The sequence below is a fragment of the Anastrepha obliqua genome, chromosome 5 (assembly GCF_027943255.1).
Source record: "Anastrepha obliqua isolate idAnaObli1 chromosome 5, idAnaObli1_1.0, whole genome shotgun sequence".
Lineage (NCBI taxonomy): Eukaryota > Metazoa > Arthropoda > Insecta > Diptera > Tephritidae > Anastrepha > Anastrepha obliqua.
The window spans coordinates 60,062,864-60,087,124 of NC_072896.1; the positions used below are offsets into that span (position 1 = coordinate 60,062,864).

At 36.1% G+C, this 24,261-nt stretch overlaps 1 protein-coding gene across 1 annotated transcript in view; it reads left to right on the top strand.

Annotated features, from left to right (window-relative positions):
- The first annotated feature begins 1,475 nt into the window (after window positions 1-1,475).
- The window catches only part of LOC129246881 (uncharacterized), a 55,129-nt gene continuing 32,343 nt past the window's right edge, over window positions 1,476-24,261 (top strand). The window contains exons 1-3 of the mRNA XM_054885594.1: window positions 1,476-1,579; window positions 3,397-4,966; window positions 20,792-20,933. Coding sequence (XP_054741569.1) covers window positions 3,629-4,966; window positions 20,792-20,933 — 1,480 coding nt within the window. The 5' untranslated portion in view covers window positions 1,476-1,579; window positions 3,397-3,628. The remainder of the gene's footprint in view (window positions 1,580-3,396; window positions 4,967-20,791; window positions 20,934-24,261) is intronic.

Genomic DNA, 24,261 nt, shown 5'->3' on the forward strand with positions numbered 1-24,261 from the left:
AAAAGGAGAATATGCTAAAAAATAAAAGAGGTTTAACCGAAATAATTAAGTTTTTTTTTTGCACGGACTTTCAAACGACCCTCGTATCTCGATGTTAAAACATATATGTATGTATATATGTATGCGCTTCTGTCACATACTCACTGCCACATAATTTGCAGTTACGCGGTGCTAACTCAAGACAATCGAGGCAAACACGTGGTGTCAATATTTGAATTTCGATATGTGCATATCTCTCTTAAATTAGCACTTGTTATTTTAATAATTTTGCAGTACAGCATTTTGAAATATGTCAATTCGCAATAATTATTTCATCAAATACAGAATTTTAACAACCACAATTTTGATTACAAAATATTGTACCATAAAAATTTCGTGCCCAGCCCAAAAAAAAAAACAGCTGTTCATCATATGCTCCAGCAATGAACTAAAGCTGAATTTAAAAAAAAGTCACAGTTTAAATAAAAATAAGATAAAATAAGAAAAATATACAGCTACACTTAGATCGCGCTGGACGTAGAATTTTTCTTTTTCTTTTTTTACCATAAAAACTTGCATATTTTTATAAGTTTAGTGTTCCTTAACTTTCTGCGATATGTACCTCTCAGAGCGAACGCTGTCAAACATTTATTTGTTGGCTCTCGAAGGTCTTCCAAGTGTACCCGTTATTAAAAAACCATTCACCGTTTGTACCACTTAAAGGTTTCACGCCCACAGTCGGTTGCGAACATGGCCCGCGCACAAAAATACACTCAGCTATAGTAATCGGGTAAGTTCAATTATGCACATACAGTTATTAGAACACTGAATTGAAATTATCACGCATGGGAATCCCAATATTTTTTTTTGATTTTATTACAAATTTTTTTCCATATATACATACATACCGACATATGAATGTACTTATATACGTAAATCTCTCGTGGAATAATTAAAGAGTGCGAATGCTCTAATTAGAGCAATTCGATACTGATTTATTCAATCAGGGAGAGCTTCGCCAACAGATGGTCTAAAGGCTACCAGTAACATGTACAAACATCGGTACATACATACTGAGTGCATTCACAATCTCATGATTGAGAAACCGTTTGCTGGCTGTTGTCGGGGTCGGTAATTGAAAACCGCACCACGACAGCTGTACCCATACTCCCTTTAACAGCGTGCAGAGAATCCACGGAATACTCCTGAAAGAGTTAAGAAAAACTTAAATAATGCAAATGTTGTTGGTGATGATGATGGTAATGATGAATAAAATGATTGTGACGATGCGTCAACGCCACTACTCTGGGCAAACAACACCAAAGGCACGACAACGCAAATATCAATAAACATCGCAGCAAAGTCGTCGCTAACGCTCATACCGGCTTTAGCTCTGACGCCGACGACGATGGACGACACGATCAGCAGCAAGACTGCTGTGCCTGCCAGCTGGCGGCAACACATGCGCCTTTGCGGCAGACACGCGAGAACAGCGAACGAGGCAACAACGCGCCTAAAACAGATACGGTGGATCACTTAACGAAATTCGAAATTCTTTAACACTTTGTATTGCGAGCGTCTAGATCAAACGAAGTATCTGGTGCGTCACTTGGCCAAACTGGTGGCTGAATTCATTTTTACAAATAATATTTTATGTGTAGCAAATTCAAAGACTCTATACAGAAAATTATCGGTGTTTGTGACACATATAGTTAAATAGGCAATGAAAGTGAAATATTTCTTATTCTGTGAAAATTCTTGAACAGAAAAACGAACAAAATATGACCCGGTGAACAATCGCAGACAAGAACGCGAATGTGCCGGTTCACAGTGCGAATTCGTGCGATTCTCAGCTGAACGTAAAAAGCGAAAAAAACGTATATGCACATCTGTAGAAAAAAAATCTAGAATTCGCTGAACTTCACCTTAACGTCCAATAAATATCCGTATAATGTTAGCTTACATCTGCGTATACATACATACATATGTACATCGCATACAAATTTGCATGTGAATTCACTTACCTTTAGCATTCTTCTTGGGAGTATGTGTAATTGACTTGTTCGAAAAGCCGTGCATTTATAAACGATGAACACATTGTCGAGTCTGTGAGAATCAAGTGGCCGGAGCGCGTGGTCGAATTTTCAACGGCATCAAAAGTTATATTTGGATTTCCCACCAGCACGGTGGCACAGGAGCACCTAGCTGCCATTACAAATAGATAAAACACTTTCGGGTTTCCCGATATCTCTTGCCGCGGTGTCCATGCTGTAGCCATTGCGAATAAGTGGGCGTCAGACATACCTTGACGCGTTCTTTAAACTTGGCAACTGTCTAGACGCTAACAAAATGAACGTGAGAAGCTCAGCATTTCATAAATAAAAAAAATCACGCTTCATTTCAAAAAAATCAAAAAAATCGTAAAAAAATTATATTTTATGTCTTTTCTTGAATAATTAAAAACAAGCACTAACCGTGGAGCTGTAAAGTATTTGAGACGACTAAGTGAATAAAAAATTATATCATCACAACAAAAATAAAATTTAGTATTCTTGGATGAGAGTGAGAGCAAATAAAGCAAAAATAAGTGATATACTTTGTGTGATCGTCAGTTGAATTTTCTAATCTTATTCTACTCGTCAACTTCTAAGCGTACACAAACATACATATGTAAAGTACGAGTATATATTCGTGGTAGTCTACTGATCCATAAACACATTTCAACAATGTATAAAACAGTTGGTCAAATTCGAATTTATAGTATCATATTTATGAAAATGCATAAGCAATTTCCACACGTTTCGAGTATTTAACCTACTCCGCGAATAGAGATTTGCTGAACTCATTAATTGGGTCATTCATCAGCTTCACAGACAGGCGCTTTCAGCTGCAGCACCTTCCTCTCTACGCCCTCTAAAAATAATAACTATCCAGGGCGTCGGATAGCAGTAAGCTCAACTGAAAAACTGGGTACATCAAAAACTCCGTCGGCTGACAGAGCCTTTGGCAAGGCATTTAATAAGGCACGAGACCTGCAATACATCGATATATTTATGTATATATTTTTATGTATATAGGAGTATTATGCGCATACGCAAATACGCGGAATTTGCAAGTGAAAACAGCAACGCTTAACTAACAAAACCAGCAACAATTGAGTGGAAATAATTGGCATTGTAAAATGTTACTATTTAGTACGTCGCCTTAATGACTGTCATTTAACAGTAAGGCTAATTGGCTGAGCAAATACAGGCAGCACAGAAGAAGATAGGCATTAGATGAATTTTTCTAACTGAAAGCGCAGTAAAGTGTACCAAATTAAGTCAAAACATACATACATACATACATACATGGGACATAGGTAAACTTATTTTGACATTAAAAAGTTCTTATCAAATATTTAATATTCAAATATAGATATGCAACATTCACATGTTTGTACATACATACACACATATATAGCTTAGGGATGTTAGCTAAGTGAACGCAGTGGCACCAAAAAGGTGTGAAAAAGTGAAAATTTTAAAAATGAAAAAATTTAAAAGTGAATGCAAATAAAAAGAGAATTAAATAAAATACCACAGATTCATCTGTACACTGCACGAGTACTCCAGTATTTCCGGCTCCCTCTTCTTGTCAAGAACTAAAAATGCAAACACTATTTGCTCTTGTTGCGTTAATTTGCTTCAGACTGCAAATTGCCCAACCGTTAGCCACCAGCTATGATTACGATATACAGCGTGGTGAAGAATTTGCAGATTCTGAAAATCTAGTTCACCAGAATCCTGAACGCCATGGGACATCGCATTTTCGACCATCACACAGCATTAGGCATAAGCAGCACTTTGGAATTAATAACACAGAAACTGCTAAAGAATTACCAACACCAGTGTCAAATGCAGGCACAACTGAAAATTCAAATTTTCATCAGCATTTACACCATCAACATCAGAATAAACACGAACATTCTAAATCGGGATTGCAAATAGAACTGAATAATCGTCTTCATCGGCATTCCAACAGCCATAATCAGCAACGACATCAGGAGCATAATTCGATACATACTCAAGGCTCCTACACTCGTACGCGTCACAAGATCGCTTCCAAGCCTATGAATGCAATGACGGCAGATAACAACACAATAACCACTGCTGAAGACTTTAAAAATACAGCCGGCACAATGGGTTTGGTTAAGCCGACTTCACATCCTACACATGTGACAACAAACTCGGCAAACACAATTACCCTTGATGAGGCGAACAAAAGTATGCAAAATGTTTACCACCAACCGGTGATACGGCAGCAGCAGCACAAGCAACACAGGCAGAAACTGCATCACAATCATCAAATGCAGCCAAAATCAAATTCAAGTGAAACGAAAATTACTATGCCATCAGTTAATGAAATTCAACCGAACTTGTCTGCAAATTCGGAACAGTTTCGCCAGAATGAAAAGGTAGTGGCGCTGCGGTCTGTGGGTTATCTACTCTCAAGTAGCCACATCAAAGAAGGTACTGGTAGTAACGTCACGGCCTCAGTATCAGTAGGCGGTAGTACGGAGAATATTGCCGGCCCAGCCTCAGAATCGAATAGTGGTCTCTCGGCAGCGGACGACAGCAATGAAAGAGGAACCGTGTATATGGACGATGAAACTGAGTATTATGATTACACCGGTGATGATGAGCCAAATACTGATCAGCACGACTACCAACACGTACCTACTGCGGCCGACATTGGCTACGATTATGACAGCGGCATTGACGGCGATGATGCCGAGTGGCACGTTAATGCCGCAAACAATTTAAAGACCGATCATCATCAGCATTTACAGCTCTACCAAGAGCAAAGGCGGCAGCAATGGTACCGGCAACAGCAGAAGCAACCACAAAATGATCAAGGTGAACACTCCCGGGTGCCACGCGATCATCAGCGGGTGCAATCGCAGCAGTTTCACAACAACCATTTATATGACGCACACTCAGATGATGTAAGTCGCCAGACACAAATTTTATAAAATGATTTGTTTATAGAAATGATGTCATGAAAGTCACTTTGTGCATCATTAATTTAGTTAGAGTTATGTATAACACTTCGAATACTATTTGCTCAGAGGCTTGGCACTAAGTAACTTAGAATTGTAATAACTACCTCATGAAAAGAATTGAGAAAAGTATGTATGTCCAATGCTTAGTAACGGTGCATGCGCTCTTCATAATTGTAGTCCTGATTAGATTATGCGATAATTTTTGTGGTGCGCTTGCCGATTTGTTTCCATCAATGAAACCATCTTTATGTCTCTTCTAAGGAGAAACTTCGCTTTATAGCAATATTTTTTATGATAGAAATGCACGCAGAGATTTTCTGTTAGCTGTCTAGAGATCTTAAAGTAAATATTTAACTTGTGATAATTGGGATCGCAACCACAGCCTCAAAATATGTGTCGAAAAGTCACAGCCAAGTACTGGACGACAGCAGGCGAAACAACTTTTCACTCCTTCCATTAAATCAGTGACTTTTAGTTTTCGTTACGAACTTTAAGAATAAAATAGTGACCGAGTATACCAAGCTGATCTGATTTATGTAGAAACGAAGGATACTATCTAACTGATCGAGCCCAAACTCAAGGCTGTTAAGAAAATCGTAGGGCCTCATTGAATATCGTGTTTTATAACAAAGGTTGTAAAAATGGTATGAAAAGAAATTTGAGAACGGAGAGACAGTGCGAGCTGAAGATCTTTTGTTGACGTACGAGTTTTCACATAAAAGATAATAATGGAAAGGGATTGTTAAAATAAACTCAGATAAGCAAGGGAACAAGTTATAAGTTTAGATTTAGAATTGATTTTTCGATTTCTCGATTGCAAACTCGGAAATTTCTTAATGAGGGTTTAGAAATTTCTTCGATTTTCGAAACTTTTAATGGGTATATATTTACGTATGTACATAAACATATATAAACTTATTTGTAGAAAAAAAAAATATATTATAGGACTATGTTTAAGTTCGTGCGGTTTTTTTTTTCGAAATTTGAAAGTTTATTGACGTAAAATGGTTACAAATTTAATATTCAAAGTATTGTCCATCGCTTACTACTACTTTTTCCCATCTTTCTGGCAATTCACGGATTCCCTTTGTGAAAAATTCGGTCGGTTTTGCCGCAATCCACGAATCGATCCATTTTTTGACTTCATCGTAATTACGGAAGTGCTGGTCAGCCAGGCCATGTTGCATCGATCGGAAGAGATAGTAATCGGATGGCGCAAGGTCTGGACTATACAGCGGGTGGGGTAGGACATCCCATTTGAGCGTTTCTAAGTATGTTTTGACCACTTGTGCAACATGTGGCCGAGCATTGTCATGTTGCAAAATAACTTTGTCGTGTCTATCGGCGTATTGCGGCCGTTTTTCTCGCAGTGCTCGGCTCAAACGCATCAATTGTCGTCGGTAGACATCCCCCGTAATCGTTTCATTCGGTTTCAGTAGCTCATAATACACAACACCCAGCTGGTCCCACCAGATACACAGCATAACCTTCAGGCCATGAATATTCTGCGCCGACGTCGATGTTGAAGCATGGCCAGGGTATCCATACGTTGCCCGACGTTTTGGATTGTCGTAATGGACCCACTTTTCATCGCCAGTCACAATTCGATGCAAAAAACCCTTTCTTTTGTGCCGTTGAAGCAGTTGTTCGCATGCCATAAAACGGCGTTCAACGTCTCTTGGCTTCAATTCATACGGCACCCAATGGCCTACCTTTCGGATCATTCCCATGGCTTTTAAACGTTTGGAAATGGTTGATTGATCAACTCCCAAAGTTTTTGCAACCTCTTCTTGCGTTTGAGCCGGATCTTGATCGAGCAATTCCTCCAATTCGGTATCCATGAACTTTGGCGGCGCACCCTCGCGTTCTTCGTCTTCCAAGCCAAAATCACCACTTTTAAAGCGTGCAAACCACTTCTGGCACGTTCGCTCAGCTAGAGCATGCTCACCATAAACTTCCACCAAGATACGATGACTTTCGGCTGCTTTTTTCTTCATATTAAAATAATGAAGAAGAATTCCCCGCAAAAACACATTATTTGGCACGAAATTCGACATTTTCAAGTGTGGTAAAAATATTGTTGTTTACGCTTCAAATAAAAAACTTATACTGACGTTTGTGCCTTACGACAGTAGCTCTCCAATGAATGTTTGGAAATGTGGATCGATGGAATAATAATCAAGTTACGCCATCTGTTGTAAAACCGCACGAACTTATCGATAGACCTATTATATAAAATCCCAAAAATACCGATCAGAAACAAGTTTCTCAAAAAATGTCGGGGGTATACTCAAAAGTAACGAAATTTAGAACCATTTATGTAGAATCATTTCAAAGTGATCTGAGAAGGGGTTAATTACAGTATGCATTAATGCCTAAGACTCCCAAAATCTCGATAAGAAACGAGTTCCTCAAAGACTAGGAAATTGAACATTATGTATAGGTATATAGTATGCATGTATAAACATGTGTAAACATTTTACCTATCAGTTAATTTTACTTAGGTGCATCTTAGTATGTTTTCTACACGAGTTTTCGCTTACGTTTTCGCTTTCTCATTGTATTTATCAGTATTTTTTAATTTTCAATGGTGTCATTGTTTGTGTAGAAGAATTTTGTTAGTGCAATGACTAAGCAAGAGAACTGTGAGCGCGTAGGCGTGTAGAATGCAGGTGAAGGCGAAGGGCAGTTGGAAAGACACTTTGCAAAATATTAGTGTTGGGCGTCGCACTCGTGCAGAGGTGTTTACTAAGCGCCCTATACACAACAGGTTGCTTCTTGTTTGACGAGATTGTTGCTTTCGGGCTCCTTTCTATAATTATTTATTTAAGTCAATATGTACAGGGTGCGTGCGGTATTTGAGGACAACTTGAGAGTAAAACTAATTAGCTAACAAAATTTAATGAAACTTCACGAATTTTTTACACAACATTAATTTACTATCTATCTATAAAACTATTCATACTATATTATACTATATATCTATAAAACTATTCAACTATTCAATACAAATTTCATTAGCTCAATAACGTCCTCGATCGGGGTCCGGAAACGATTGCATACCCGAATCAAATGCTCCTTATTCATATTGATCATAACAGTATTATTTGTGTTTACCTTTTAACAGCCTTTAAATAACTTTAGCTTTCAACTACGCCCCATTCGTACTAATCCAGCGGGTTAAGCTCTGTGGAGTTAGGTGGCCATAAGTTCCGTGCTCTGTGGTCATGGAAATTTTCAACCATCCAAAACGCCATCATTTTGCGTGACGGAGCAGAGTCTTGCTAAAAATGTACTCATATGGGCTGTCACCGCGTGCACTTTCAATCCAGGATCTCGCTACGGTCTCTAGAACAACTTCAATATATGCAGCAGAACTCATTCGAAATCCTTTGCTGCTCACAAAACCTAAAACCTTAACAGTGACTGAACTGTCGTGTGCAACACTACAGGAACCTCTGTAGAATTGGAACTTAGCCATCCCTAATTTCCGCAGTTGTTTTGGTATTGGTCTACAATTTTTCGTCAGAAAAATCGAAACGTCTTTTTTCGGCCTGGTGTTGTCAACAAAAAAAAAACTGTTCAATCTAATTGTATGAAATTTTAATATGTTGTTAACAACATCAATGACTATCGCCCGTACTAGAATCATATTATTATTTCAATTATTTCGTATTTTTATGATTAAAAAACTGATTTTTAAAGTGTCAAATTCAAAAGCGCGCCATTTTGTCAATTTTTTTTTATTCTAGTACGGGTACGATATTTTTTTGGTTTTTGTGTTTCAGAGAAATAGAAGATCCAAAATGGACAACACCTGGACAATTTTTCGGAAAGGTCAACTTCTGCGCCATTTTTTAAATTACTAAAATTAAAAAAAGAAGTTTTTTTTTTAATTTTTGTATATAAAAGAAGTTAAATAAAAAGTAAAAAAACTGAAATTTCGATTTTCATTTCAATTCAATTTTCGAGCTCTATACCACCAGGACCCCTTAAAGCTGAGCTTATTGTCAAAAACAATGTCTAAATCTTTAGTTTCATTAACAATTTGCAGAATATTGTTTGATATAGAATTCGACGTATTGCGAACATTTTTGGCTTTCGGCAAAGACATTTTGAAACATTTCTTTATGTTCAAAGCATGGCCCCATTTCGTACACCATATGTATATATAATATATTAAGAGCATTAATTCCTTTATTTGCAGTAAATAAATTTTCGTCTCTCCGGTTGCAGTGTGGAGATTTAAGGGGGGAAGCTGGTCTAGAGCGCAAAAAATGGGCATATTTTATGAATTTATTTTGACTCAACAAAGGAATCAATCGAAAATCTGCGAAATAGGTTTAATAATATAGCTTTCATGGTACAAATACAAAATTTTTCGTCTGAATTAATTTCAAAATGGCCGCTGTCCAGCAGTTCTCCTAAGGCGCCTTTTTTTCTAGTGGGTCCATTGCCGAAGACGTAAACTCCTTAATTTTTGTCCTGGATCAAAAAATAAAATTTTTTTAGTTTCTATATAACAACAGAAAGAGACGTACGTAGGATTTTTTCGATATTTTGTTTTTTCGCGAAATGGTGCACGTTTGAACAAAAAGTTACAATTTTCACTATAAAGAACGACATAAAATTGGTGATTAAAAAAAAACTATGTAATATAAATAAAAAATCCTACGTACGTCTCCGGAGAAAGGTATTTCGAATGTATTGTCAAAATTTCGTAAGAATCGGTAAAGATTTGTTCGAGTTATGTCTTCGGCCAGTTTAAAAAAAGTGATTTCGAGAAAAACGCGTTTAAAGTTGTAAGTATTGTAAAATCATACCTGCGAGGCACTGCCATCGAATGAAAAATTTGGGCATTTAGACATTTTTGCTGGCATCCCTCATTTGGTATATTATTTCTAAGACCCTAAAGCACCTTTTAAGACAAAAATAAATTTTTCGATTTTTTCAAAATTCTAGACCAGCTTCCCCCCTTAAAAGAAGAAGGTTTGGCATATACATTGCGATTCGAAATAAATGGTAGTTTATATAGTAATTTCTTTCGAAAGAGCAAACCTCTTCATTTAATATGGAATGCGATTTCATTCAAGTGGCTGCTTCATAGAAGCACATACCCTTAACCAAATTTTCCAGGAAACTTGGACTGTTCGCATAACATCGGCCCTTTCCGGCATCCAACAAAGAAGTGGCAAATTGACATAACCGAGATGACTAATAACACGATTACCAAACTTGGCGCACAAAAAATCGGTTGTGGCATCTCGCGCCTTTCTGCCAATTTCCGGCCAAAAAAATGTTGGTCATTTCCGTATAGCGTGCACGTTGACCGAAATGGCGTTTGCAGTCACATTTTCAAAAAAAAATGGGCCAATGTTGCCACCGCTCCAAAAACCGCACCAAAATGTCGCACTCCGATGATAAGTTGGCTTCTCGACGATCTCAAGTTGCGGCAGTTTTTATTGTTAATATAGTCGCCGAGATGGAAATGCGCTTCGTCAGCAGGTACGATTTTTCGAGCAAAATCGTTGTTGATTTAAATAAAATTGTATCAGTGTAGGTTCTGACTTGAAAGGTAGGATAGTTTTGGTTCCGATAGGTGGCGATGTTTCCCTGCAATCCTCACAATATCTTTCAATCGCTTTGTAATGATTTTCTATTGGCTTGGTCGCATATTCACTATTTAAGGTTAAATAAATTATCGTGATGTGAACATCTCTCAAACCTGCCGTATAATTTTTACATTTTACATTTCACGTTAGCAAATAGGCACACGCGAAAGGCCATTTTTATATTTGTTTATTTGTTGGCAGCGTTTTTATTTTCTCAAATGGAGCACTGAAGGCCATAGTAGCCAGAGTGCGAATTAAGCTAGGGTTATATGGTATGTATCTCCTATAAATAATAATAATAATTTTCTCAATATATAGAATGTTTTTTTAAGAGCTTGAGAACTTAAAATGATAATATTATATAAAACAGTAACATTGTTGGAATGATTTTTTTTATTATAATCTGCTAGAAAATTGCATGACATTTATTTTTGAGTATGATATCGGGCTTATGTTCGCCACAACCACGAGTTACATGGTCCATTCGATCAGACCAATTTTAGCCGTATGGCGTCAATGGTGGCGTGAATATTGCAATAAATCTATGCGGTATGGCAAGTTGCACCGTCTTGTTGCAACCAAATGTCGACAATGTTTAGCTGATTTAATTTTGCAAAGTATATTTCCACAATTTGGAAACGTTGTTCTGACGTTAAGAAATTCATAATGACTTGCCAATAGTTCTCATGCAGCTAAAAGAACACCCGATACATACATACATATATAAAAATGCGGTGTCACTATGATATAATTTTGGCCAAATTCACTATCAAATAAAACATCAAAGTAATATATGATGCATGTCACGCGCCTATGCTTCTTTTTTATTTAAAATGCATAAAATATCCGACAACAGTGAAAACAGATGAAAGTTAATTTAAAAAAATACGACATACCTAGAAGGTGGTGTACGAGTATAGCAGGACAACGCATATAATCAATCACAACATTAATTTTCGAACTGCAAAAAATCAAAAATTACTCAGCCGACAAGGTGCTGGTTTTTGCTATACAACTTTAAAAGTCTACTATCAGTCTGCATAAATAAAATTTATCACTTATTATCTATTACTACTAAAGTAACAATTATTAATAAAACTTGCTGTGTGTGTATATCAGCTGTCTGCTAAACTCTACTAAGCGAGATAAACGGGAATAGGCAGCTAAGGAAAATATGAAAAAATATGCTCTCTGTCTCCTACTATAGGTATATCTTTTTATTTGTTGTTTTGTTGCTCACTCCTCTCTCGTGCACATATATGATACTTTGCCTTAACGACTTGGAGGGCAGGTTGCGTGGTTTCAGAGATTACCGTAAACGAACACAGTGACACGAAATTTTTATATATTATATTAATGTAATAGTCTCAATAGTTAATATCCAGGTGCCTTAGTTCTACATGTGCAAATACTTGACAAATTGAGAAAATTGCTTGCCAAATAGGTTTCTTAAATTTTTTTTTGTGTGAAATATATGCTAATTTTAAGATCTCTCTAATTTATTTTTATCATTTAACAAAAAAAAAATCTTCGAAGTAGTTGCATACGGCGTCCAATTTCAAAGAATGAATTTCAAAATTGTTCTATCTGATTGTTTCATACAAATAATCAGTACATTAAAATGGCTAAAAAATATTGCTTAATGATTGCTGATAGGAAGGCTGGCTTATGAATACGTAAGTGGAGAAATTTTCTTTTTTATAGAGACGAATTAAATGTAGTTTATTTTTTGTTTATACTTATGTACGTTAATGGATATGTGTAGTTATGCGAGTGTCACCTTTTTCTGATGTTAGCAGTTGCCGACCCAGAATCTCAAGTAGTCCAAAAATCGCCCTTTTGTATTTCATAATACAAATGCAACGAAAACCGACCAACTGCTACTCGTACTTAAAGAATGCAGCCAGTTTCTGTTCATTTTAGTGGCACGTCAGCTTGTTGCAATCTCCTCAATTTACAATGCTAATTGCTGTTATACACTTTGCTGCACTTTCCATTCGAAGTGGACGGCGGGTGCACCAAGGTGCGCCCCTTTCCCGCCTTACAGCTCTTTCAACCGGATTTTTATGCATTGGCGTTTGCAGAAGTGTCTGCGGCTGCTGATGTGCGTTGTGGCCCCGTTTCGGTGACAGTATCGCTGAAGCAAAAGTGAAACCAAGCAAAATGTCCAGTCGGCAAGTTGTGCCGCTTTATAATTTTCTGGCATGTATGTAGATATTTAAAGTTGTAGCAGTAGCACATGTTTATCACAGCTGATTGCATGCTATTTTGAGTTACATCAGCCTCTAGTATATAATTTGCTTATTCTAGATGATATTTAGGATTTCCCACTTATTATTATCGAACTGGTTTTTCCCATCAGACTTCAAGTTGCAGAAAAAGGCATCGATAAAATGATTGAGAAAGGCTAAGGTGCCGCAATTAACCACTTGGGCTAATGACTTGTATGTATAAATACGCACATTCGTTTTTACAAGACAAGACAGGGTCGCGTAAAATTTTTTCAACCCAGTGTAACTACACTTAGGTCTTTAGTGAACCATATTTCACGATGCATACTTTGGGTGATATTATGCGACTCTGGGGTGGCATTACGCTTCAAAAGCTATTTGACAGTTTTTGTTAAAAAAGAAAAAAACGCATACCTTCTTCAGTGCCACTACGACTAAGGTAAAATGCCGAAGCAAGCGGATCCAAAACAGTGGTACCAAATATTTAGTTCTGGTAATAGGAACATCGTAGATAACACATGCTCTGTTAAGCCTGTCGCCGAAAATGTCGATAAAATCATGGAAATTATGCTTTGTTTATCATATTTAAGGACGCGGAGAGGGAGGCTTAAAATTAGAGGGTAAATTACATTTTAAAATAATTTCAACACGACAAATAAATTCGTTCTTTTTTTCTATTTTACCTTCACAAATAAATCATTTCTTTGTTTTCTACTTTGACGTGACATTCTAATGTACAAAATGTTGTTGTTGGTCTAGTGCCACCACCTTTAATGAATTCGCCTTGAACAAAACCGAACCGTTTTTAATAGAAAAAAATAAAAACATACATACAGTGATGAGCAAAAGTGTTGGCCCAGCAAGATACTTCCTCTTTAACATTATTTTTTACCACTTATGAACTGATAAAAAAAACTCGGGCACATTATCTATTACTATATTCCCTTTAATTCATTTTATTATTATTGTTATATTCAATTAACATTAATTATATTAGGTGCGCAACTAAGTTCCCGCTGTTTGTCAATAGATGCCGCTAGCAGTGTGTGCTAGTCGATTCTAACATAACCTAAACGTCATAAACTAAGCTTAGACATATGGTAAACAAAGTGCTTCGACACATCAGTGATTTTGTTTTGGTATCATATAATTTCGGTTTTGTGAAAATGTCTCATTTGGTGCCGAATAATCGTAATTTGCGGGAAGTGTTGATTTTCCGTCAGCTGAACAGGTGAACTTGTAAAAAAAATTGCAAAGTAAAACTATTTTATGCCGATTGAATTTTTTTACATAATTTTCGACACATATGAAAATATAATAATGATGGTCAGCTGCGTTTATAGCTGTGGAAAGACCGTCAGCCGAAGCAAGAATGTATCATTGCGTTCATACATCTCGGCGGCGTGCGGAATTTTCAAGAATTTATTATTGCGTTCAGCTCACGTATTTTCCCTCCTCTACCGCGCAGCTGACTATTTTTTTTTATTCTACTAAATGTCAGCAATACATGAAAAAAATTTTAGCCGGTATAAAATGAGTTGGTAGAAATTTTTTTTCGACCCGTTTTGTACCCTCCCACAATCACACCCACCTCGGGTGCGCCAGCTGACGTTCACTTTCATTATTCATGACAGCTAAATCACAAATATAGTCAAGAATTTAACGGTATAAAAACGCAGTCCAAAATCAACCCCTGGCTCCCGGACTATTAGGTTCCTTATGAGTTAAAACCAAGGTATGTTGAACGTCGTTTTTTCGCCTTTGAACAACTGCTTCATCATCAAAAAAGGAAGTGTTTTCTTCATCGCGACGGATGATGTCAAATGGATTCATTACAGCAATCCAAAGAAAAGAAAATCATGGGGACTACCTGGTCATGCTTCTACGTCATCGCCTCGGCCGAATATTCACACTGCGAAGGTTATGCTATGTATTTGGTGGGACCAAATGAACTGTTAAAACCGAGGATTGGTATCGACTTCAATTGATGCGATTGAGCCGACCACTGCGCGAGCAGCGGCCGCAATACGCGGAGAGGCATGAAAGAGTGATTCTACAGCATGTCAACGCCCGGCCTCGGGTTGCCAAACCCGTTAAAACCTATCTGGAAACACTGAAATGGGAAATCCTACCCCACCCGCCATATTTTCCAGATATTGCGCCGTCCGATTATCACCTGTTCCGATCGATGGCACATGGTCTAGCTGACCAGGAGTTCCATTCATATGAAGACATAAAAAAATAGCTTGATCCGTGGATAGCCTCAAAATATGAACAGTTTTACCGCGATGGTATACGAGATCTACCAGAAAGATGAAAAAAAGTAATAGCCAGCGTTGGGCAATATTTTCAATGATTCACTTGTAACCATTTTTTCAGATTAAAGTTTTATTTTCATCAAAAAAACAGCGAGAACTTCGTTGCGCATCTAATAAAAAAAAGAATGCTTATTATAACGAAACAAAAGTATTAGCAGACTTCATTTAAAGATAAAAAAAAACAATAAAAAATAGTAAAAAATAATCAAATTAATATTTTGCCGTTCCAATTATTGGGCGCCCCGATATTCTACAATTCCTCCACAAGTGCCCAGATATAGCAAGCTTATCCATGCTCCTATCTAGCTCTTCTTACAAATGTCCAATTGGGCTTAGATCAGGCGACTGAGGCGGATGCGGTAATGCATGTTTAATACGGTGCGCAATCTACATACGCACGTCATGAGCAGTATGTTTCCAGTCATCATCGTGTTGAAATGCGAATTAGTCTGTCAATTTGAGCTCTTTGGAACTTTTTTGATGTTTCTCTTCAGGATTTCCAAATAATATATCTTATCCATAATGCCGTTAATGAATTCAACAACATCTGCAGTGGGCATGCAACCCTACACAATGACTCCTCCTCCAGCATGTTTTACACCCACAACAAGGTTCTGTTTTTGCAGTTCGATGTTAGGCTTTCCCCACATAGTTTGCTCTCTATCAGATTGATAGATTGTCTAGATACGCCTTAGCATAGGCTACACGCTTCTTTTGGTTCAGTTTTGAAATGAGAGGTTTGCGTCTAGCCACGCGAGAGTTGTAGTTTTCCTCATGCAATGCTCTCCGGGCCGTTATTAGATGAATATGCTTTCCCATCTCTTCCTTAACTTCCGCTGCTATTTGTGTGGAGCATATTCTTCGGTTTTTTTTTACCTTCCTGACTATTTGACAACGTTCGTGGTCGTTTAAAACCTTAGGTTTTCTCGTGCGTTTCACGCTTTGCAAAGATGAAGCACTCTTAAAGCGTTGAACAATGTGCTCCGTATGGCATCTATCAATCACTTCACTAATCTTGGCGTCTGATTTGTCCTGATTGTGCAAATATAGTACTAAAGGGTTTTTCAATAAGGGCGGGTATGCATGCAGAATGTCAATCGTGGCGTTTGCTCTGTGGCACGTAGCGCCGTCCTGCTGGAACCACATGTCGTCTAGGTCCATATGGTTCAATATGGGCCATAAGAAATTGGAAGGGCCACCACGTCTACCGAAAAATGGGCGCAATGCGCGCAACGTTTGCGTTAATGAACACTCATTTTGATAATAAAGTTTTATCATTTGAACGTGCTGTTCAATCGTGTAACTTGCCATGATGATTTGGCATAAACAACTGAGTAATAAACAAAAGATTTGACAAATGTCACCAAAACAAAATGGCTGCCACAGGGCGCCAAAATCGAACCCCGCCAATTGAAAACCCCTTTATTTTGCGCTGAGATTCGGTAGTTTCACTTTTTTCTGCTCATTTTACAAACAAATTAATTCAAGGAACATGCCAATACTTATGTTCATCACTGTACATATATTTTGTGAGAAATATTTTTTTTAATCAAAATATTCAATTTCTGCTTCGACACACAATTTTTCACTCTTTTCCAAGTATCAAACAAGCTATCTGTCCTTTCTAGAATAGGACGCTTTCATGTCACCACTAAATGTAGTTTCGTGAATATATGTATATAAGTAATAACTGCAAGGAGCCAATTCAGGTAATTACGGCCAATCATTTATCGAAATATTTGTTATTTTATGTTTTGTTGCAACTAGTTATACTTGAATTGATCAAACTAACGAGCAATATTCTTCAAGTACATTATTTACAAAAATAAGTTTTACAGATGTATAAATTAACATTTGTAAAATGTTTGTCACTGTTTTAGATCTACTGGTTTTTTACCTTGCAGTCTTCTTGTGTGTGAGACTTCGCAAGTATAACTACAGTGTCTGCTACTGGCTCGGTTCCCAGTCTTGGGCACGGATATATCATACCATTGCGCGTAAACAGCGTGTCTCAAGACTTTATTTTAAAACTTTTGTGTTGTCATAATGCTTCTTGTTTTTGAGTAACTGCATAATTGTATGCTGTATGTCCGAGCGAGCATAAAAACTTGTTTATAGACGAGCAGGGTGTAGAAAGTTGATAAGGCGGCTTGCCTGCCTGGGAGCCAATGCATATGTCGAAATTTTATTTCCAGTTCCGCTTTTTTTATTTCACGTGCTTAGTCCATTTAAGCTTTGCATCATACTTTGTTTCATTGAGTCTTATATGCCATTTAGCTGTCCAGTTGTAGACATTGTTAATTGTTCGCTGCAGTTGTGTTATAGAGTCAATCAATGTTTTCCCAACTAATAGGATGGCTGTGTCATCTGCGAATGTTGCGGTGGTGCAATTTCCATTGCTGGGTAGGTAATAAGTGAAGAGCAGCTACAGAAGAGGACCTAGTACGCTGCCTTTTGGGACTCCAGCTTTTATTTCTTTGAGCTCAGAATATTCGCAATCTAGATTGACGTGAAATATGTTAATCGATCAGATAAGTATGATTTCAATTTATACTAAAAGGTTTTTCAATAAGGGCGGGTAGATGTTGAAATGGAATAAAATGGCGTTTTTTGTGTGGCACGTAGCGCCGTCCTGCTGGAACCACATATTGTCTAGGTCCATATGGTTCAATATGGGCCATAAGAAATTGGAAGGGCCACCACGTCTACCGAAAAATGTGCGCAATGCGCGCAACGTTTGCGTTAATGAACACTCTTTTTGATAACAAAGTTTTATCATTTGAACGTGCTGTTCAATCGTGTAACTTGCCATGATGATTTGGCATAAACAACTGAATAATAAACAAAAGATTTGACAGATTTCACCAAAACAAAATGGCTGCCACAGGGCGCCAAAATCGACCCTTTATAAAGGTGAATGTCTGTACGTTGTCCGCGCATCACTACGAAACGCAACACCAAATGACGTAAAAATTTTTATACATTCATATTTTCACCCAATGAATGTTATAGGCACGTTTTTATGATGGAACTCCATTCCCACAGCCCCCAGTCCGCGCCACCACTCTCATTCGTCACTAATAATCGAATAATTGCTTAAATTTAGCCTAAAAAATCTTAGTTTTTCCTATTTCCCACTATTTATAGCACACTCTAGACTTCATAATCCTCATAAGCTGTTCAACTATGACCCAAATGCAAAGTTCAGAAACGGTTTGAGATAGAAAATTAATAAAAATAATTTTGCTTGATATTTTTCTGATTGGTTGTCTTGATTTTATTCAACGAGGCATAGCAACGGATGCCGGGTATTGTAATATTATGCTTATTAATAAAAAAATATTTTCTATGAAATTGTTGTTTGTAATTCTTTTATATATATATCCTAAATCCCTCAAAACTACTCCTACGCGAGCGGGAACGCGGGTTAAAGCTAGTATATAATAATGTTGTTTTGGTAGAATTGTGATGTTTTTAAAAAGCGGCCGAAAAAGAAAAGAAAGTTTGTTTTCTTCAAATGTATTTTCGATGATGCAGGTTGTCAGTGCACTTGTTCGATGGTTGAATATTTGCAACGGAATCCAAATTGATGTATTGGTATTATATATTTATTTTTAATGATGTTGTATAACCTTTATATGCAGTTTTCCATGAGTTTTGATATTGGGGGAAATGCCGTCACATCGTTGGCTGGCTTGCCGGGTTTGAACACATAATTACTTCTGCTACTTTCCAATAGATTGAGACGTATTTAAATTCACGAATGGCATTAATTGTAGTTGTTAGTGTGGAGATAATTTTTAAAGCAGACTGTTTTAAAATTTCTGCAGTGGTTAGATCGAATCCTGGTGATTTTTTGGCTTCATTTTTCAATCATACGCGTTGTCTGTCAACTTGTATTGCACAAATCTCGAACTGAGCTAGCAAATACTTAAAGACTAGGAAAAAATGTGACACCCAGCTCTCGGATGAATTAAATGATTTTCACAAACTATTTCTTATAATTTTTAATGAAATTACTTACTTTTTTGTAGTTTTCCGATGGTAATCGGTCTCTCCCTGAAGCATTTGCTGTATTTCGATAAAATGTTAGTTAAGTTTAACACAAAACCAAGTCTCAGCTTTAAGTTATTTTCTGTTAACAGTACAAAAAGTGCTACCAAAGTGTCATACTTATTTCAAAGTAGGGCAATGCTGGACAAGTATTTCGAAATTAAAAGTGCTTCAAAATATGGATCCATAAGCTCCATATGTTCCTTTATAAAATATTCAGTCTTTCAAAAGTGACGCCTAGATGTCAGTAGTGAATAATTCCTGTCCTTTTTCTATCCTCGACAGAACCAGTTCTTTGGAATTTTTTCACTTCGACTTGTCAACTCTTTCGGATGATTATTTCCACCAAAAAATTACGAATTTTGCGATATGTTTTTCTTAAAGATCGACCATTTTCATAACAAGTTTCAATAATTTTAACGCTTCGTTGTCAAGGATGACATAAAAGAGATGCCTTCGAAATATTTACTGCTGACATCTAGGCGTCCCTTTTAAAATACCCTTTAAGAGCCGTATTTTGAGTAAAAATAGTGAAACCTCAAAGAATCTTAACTTTTACATGCTTTATTTTAAAACAACATCTATTATAGAAAAGGTCTTTTGGAAAAACCCTTATTTGTCTGGCCCAAAATCGTGGAAGTAGAGAATTTATTTTCGGTGATAAAAAAAATTTACTTTATTATTGCATTGATTTTTCGTTGTTATGAAGTCGAAAATGGCAGATTTTTAAAAACATCACGAAAAGACATCTTGATTCATTATTAGAAAAGTCACTTCGGTAACGTTTTTAAAACTAACAACAGTAATGCAAAATTTTTTTGAAATGTATGGATGTAGTTTATCCAAATTCATCCACTTTTTTGCCAATTGAATTTCCGTTAATGGAATATGAAAGCTTTCCCCTGTAATGATTTATTGGCTATTTAGGATAGAATAAAATTAAAATAAGAATGCACTAAACTGGCAATTATATTTATCGGTAAAAGATAAGATTGCAAATTAAAAGTAATTTTAGTCAAAAAAATCTTTCGATTGATTATGCCTATATAATTTTGACCGGCATATCCAAATTTGAGTATTGAACTTCTTAAATCCCTTGTAAATATTTTATTTATTTAGCCTGGTAGTAATTTAGTAATTTCAGGATTACAATTATAAGTGCTGTGGGACTAATAGAATTCGAATATGCATAAAATTTACCTGTTTAATGTTGAAACTATGGAATCAGCAATATGTTTTATTCGATGTCTTATTAAAGACGGATTTTAAGTGACTGAGCTCAAAATCAGCGCATGAGGCACAGGAACCTAATCTGATTATTAAACTACTGCAATACCGTTAATTAATTAAAGCTTAACAGTGGAAGCTGCTACTAAATGGAGTCAGCTAGTAAATCCAAAAAATAAACACAACATTTACCAAAATAAAAAACAAAAAGCATTTAATATAGTTAATTTTAATATTTTGAATTGTAACTTAAATGAGAAATAAAAATATTACCAAATTACCCGATGAATATTTTGAGCTTCCATTAACTAATCTATATTTTTTCAGGAGTATCCCGACGACGAGCCTTATAGAGACTCAAGTGAACAATTTTCAAACCGGCCCGGTGATTTAACGTCTCAAAAATTTCGTGAATTGGGTACCATGCCAGATGTGCAACAATCTCATCATTTATATACGCAACGCCACAGTAAGTATATATCTATATTTACATGTATCTTTAGTTATAAAATATAGAAACCTTTAAATATGTACAAATTGCTGAAAATTCGACAAAATATTTTTAAAACCGCATTACTTCTTGTAAATGAAAATTGGAGCATATGTAATGCCTTATCGAAACTAAAATAATTAATGAACGCATTAGCATATCAAAAGGAAAATAAATAAACATGGTAACAAGTGTTTTCCAGAATTTTGTTTAAGTGTTTTAGGAGGCAAGCCAATATATATAACGTGGACCATCAAGACGCACACCTCAAATAGGAGGAGGAGCTCGGCCAAACACCTAAAAAGGGTGTACGCGCCAATTATATATATGTTTACTGTCAAAGCACATGCAGTATGAACTTGATTGTATCCTATAACAGAAGCAAACATTTTGATTTCACTTATTTTATGGGCCTAGCATTTTCAGCAAAAATCCTCCGTACACTGGATATCAACAAACGCAAAATGTTTTGCTCGTGTGTGTTTTCTTTTAGTCTTGAACCTACTTATAAGTATACTTGCATATTTCTTATTTGAAGTCTAACGGCTCTTCAGCATCATCATTGATTCCTCCCATTGAAGCCCCCCTGGGGGCTCGGGCAATTATTGAATAAATTATTATTATTTTATTATTTATTATTACATGAACTTAGTGAATAATTTTAAAATTTGCTTTGCATGATTTTAGGGGTTGGTGTTATTCTTTCGTGTTTCGACTTAATCCAATCAAATGAAAATCGTTTCTCATTAATATGTTTCCATGATGTACATATTTCCAGTACTTAGTCATAACAACAAGCAAACTTGAACAATTTAGTAAATTTTATTTCATTGTAATATACAGCTTAGGTTTTTGAAACTATTTCACTATGAATAATAAATAAATAAATGTTCTTTATCTGCTGTATGAATTGTATTGTACCAAAGTTAAATATACATATATCATAAGTGAGTATATGGCGTTCGTCATCCATCGAACTCGACCCTATACATCGAGAGTTCTTAATTTTGTTACCTTTAAAAACATTGAAATATATTAATTTTTGTTTGATTTGGCTAAATCGGTCTGAACATTTTGGTGTGTATATGTCTAAATCTATCTCGATTTCTTTATGCTGCTACATACAATCATCTGCGAACAAAATTATAATGCCCTTGTTCACAAATGCTTTAGAAGCCAGACAGTGACGTGTTAAGGGGACCCGGTAGTCTAGTCTTTTTTCGATGTTTCGAAAGTAAGTGGAATTTTCATGCGGAAATTCCCAATATTATAGCTTCTACAGCCCATTAACTAAGTAGAGAGCGCTCCGCGCGGTCCTGTACCTCAAACTTTTAACTCATTTATGTCGAAACGACTTTTTTCGGCCTGGGGTTGTAAAAAAAAACCGATTCGTCTGAAATATTAATATTTGTTCACAACATCAATGGCTATCGCCCGTACTAGAATTATATTATTTCAATTATTTCGTTTTTTTTTTTATCAAAAAGCTGAATAAAACCCGATTTTTAGATACCAAATTCAAAACCGCGCCACTTTGTCAATTTGTTTTTTTTTATTCTAGTACGGGACATAGCTACAGTCATACTGATTAATAATTTTTTTGGTTTTTGTGTTTCAGATAAATAGAAGAGCCAAAATAGGCTACACCGTCCAGATCCAGTTTTTTGGGAGGGTCAACCTTAGCGCCATTTTTAAAATTATTAAAATTGAAAAAATATATATTTTTTTCATTTTTGTATGTAAAAGAAGTTAAATAAAAAGCCTAAATATGTAAATATCGTTTTTCATTTTTTTTATTGTAAAAAAAAAAAATTCCTGAAAATACCCTAAATTTTCGAGCTCTAGACTATCGGGACCTCTTAAGCTTCATGGAGACTATGAACCAGAAAAGTCAAATATTATTCTCTGATATGCTGAATTATAACGCGGTCTTACAAACACGAATGGTGCGGAATGATGTGTTATTTATTTAGTCCTTACGATATTAATTTTACTACATAATAATTTATTAATATCTTGTGTTACCGATACATTTCCAATGTGGAATCAAACTTCAAGTGCAATCCAAAGAATTTTCTGGTTTGTATAAATGAGAAGCGTAAAACCAATGGTTTCTCAACCATTCTTGAATACGACGGGGAGCTATCTGAAACTGCTTTGGAAACTTGCAATTTATTCGCGAAGTTGTTTCAAGAAGTTTATGAAAAATTTACTGAGACATCCCATACGAGCACTGCTTCTTGTGATTCATCACTGAATATAAACTCGATAATTAACATTGAACTTAAAAGCTATTACTTTCCCAAACCTGGACGGTTTTAAGCCAATATTGTGAACTACAGGCCAACTGCTAAGCAATATATAGTACATTCGCCAAAATATTTGATAACATTTTGAATATACAGATTTATTAGCGTACTAAAGATCTTCTTTGCCGATTTCAGCATGGATTTCTTCCTAATAGATTTACAAACAGTAATCTTTGATTTATCCAGAATCAAATTGTAAGGCCTTGAACATAGACCTTGAAATATCAGCTTGATGTCATATATGTTGACTTTTCCTAAGGTTTTTGACAAAGTCAACTATTTTATTATTTTACGTAAGCTCTCCATATACGAAAGCAGCAGTACTTTTTCAGACGTTTTTTAGTCGGGCGAAAGCTTTTAGTAAAAATAAGTCCTACAAAATCAGCCTTTGCCATCAATGCATGGTCTGGCATACCACAAGACGCTCACAGTGGGCCACGCTCACAGTCAACACTTCAAATTTGCTAAATGCCTAATGTTTCAGAGGATGTGAAAGTATATCTGCCGATACGTCATTCAATTGACCTTACTGCCATTCAACAGTGGTTTTCCGAAAATACTTTGTTCACCAACACAAAGAAATACAATGTGGTTTCATACTACAAAGCTCGTGATCATATTATATATGACTGCTTCATATATATTGTTATTTTAAATCGCTCTGTTGAAGAAACTAACCTTCATCAAACATGACGAATTTATTATTTCTAAAGATTTTTCTATGCTGGAATTCATTAGAAGAAATTCAATTAAATTCAGAATCCCTGTACATTAAAGTCGTTTTATAATTCATTAGTAAGGAGCCACCTCGATTATTGTTGTCTGGCACACTCTGCGGCACATATTAAAAAAATGAAAGAGTTCAAAAACATTTACCAATGTTCTATTACTTAAATTAAAATGGCATAGCGGTTTGCCATCCTAAATAGGGAAACGAAAACTGCTTAGTGTACAATCTTTACAAGACCGGGGAACTTACTTCGCATTAATGTTTGTCT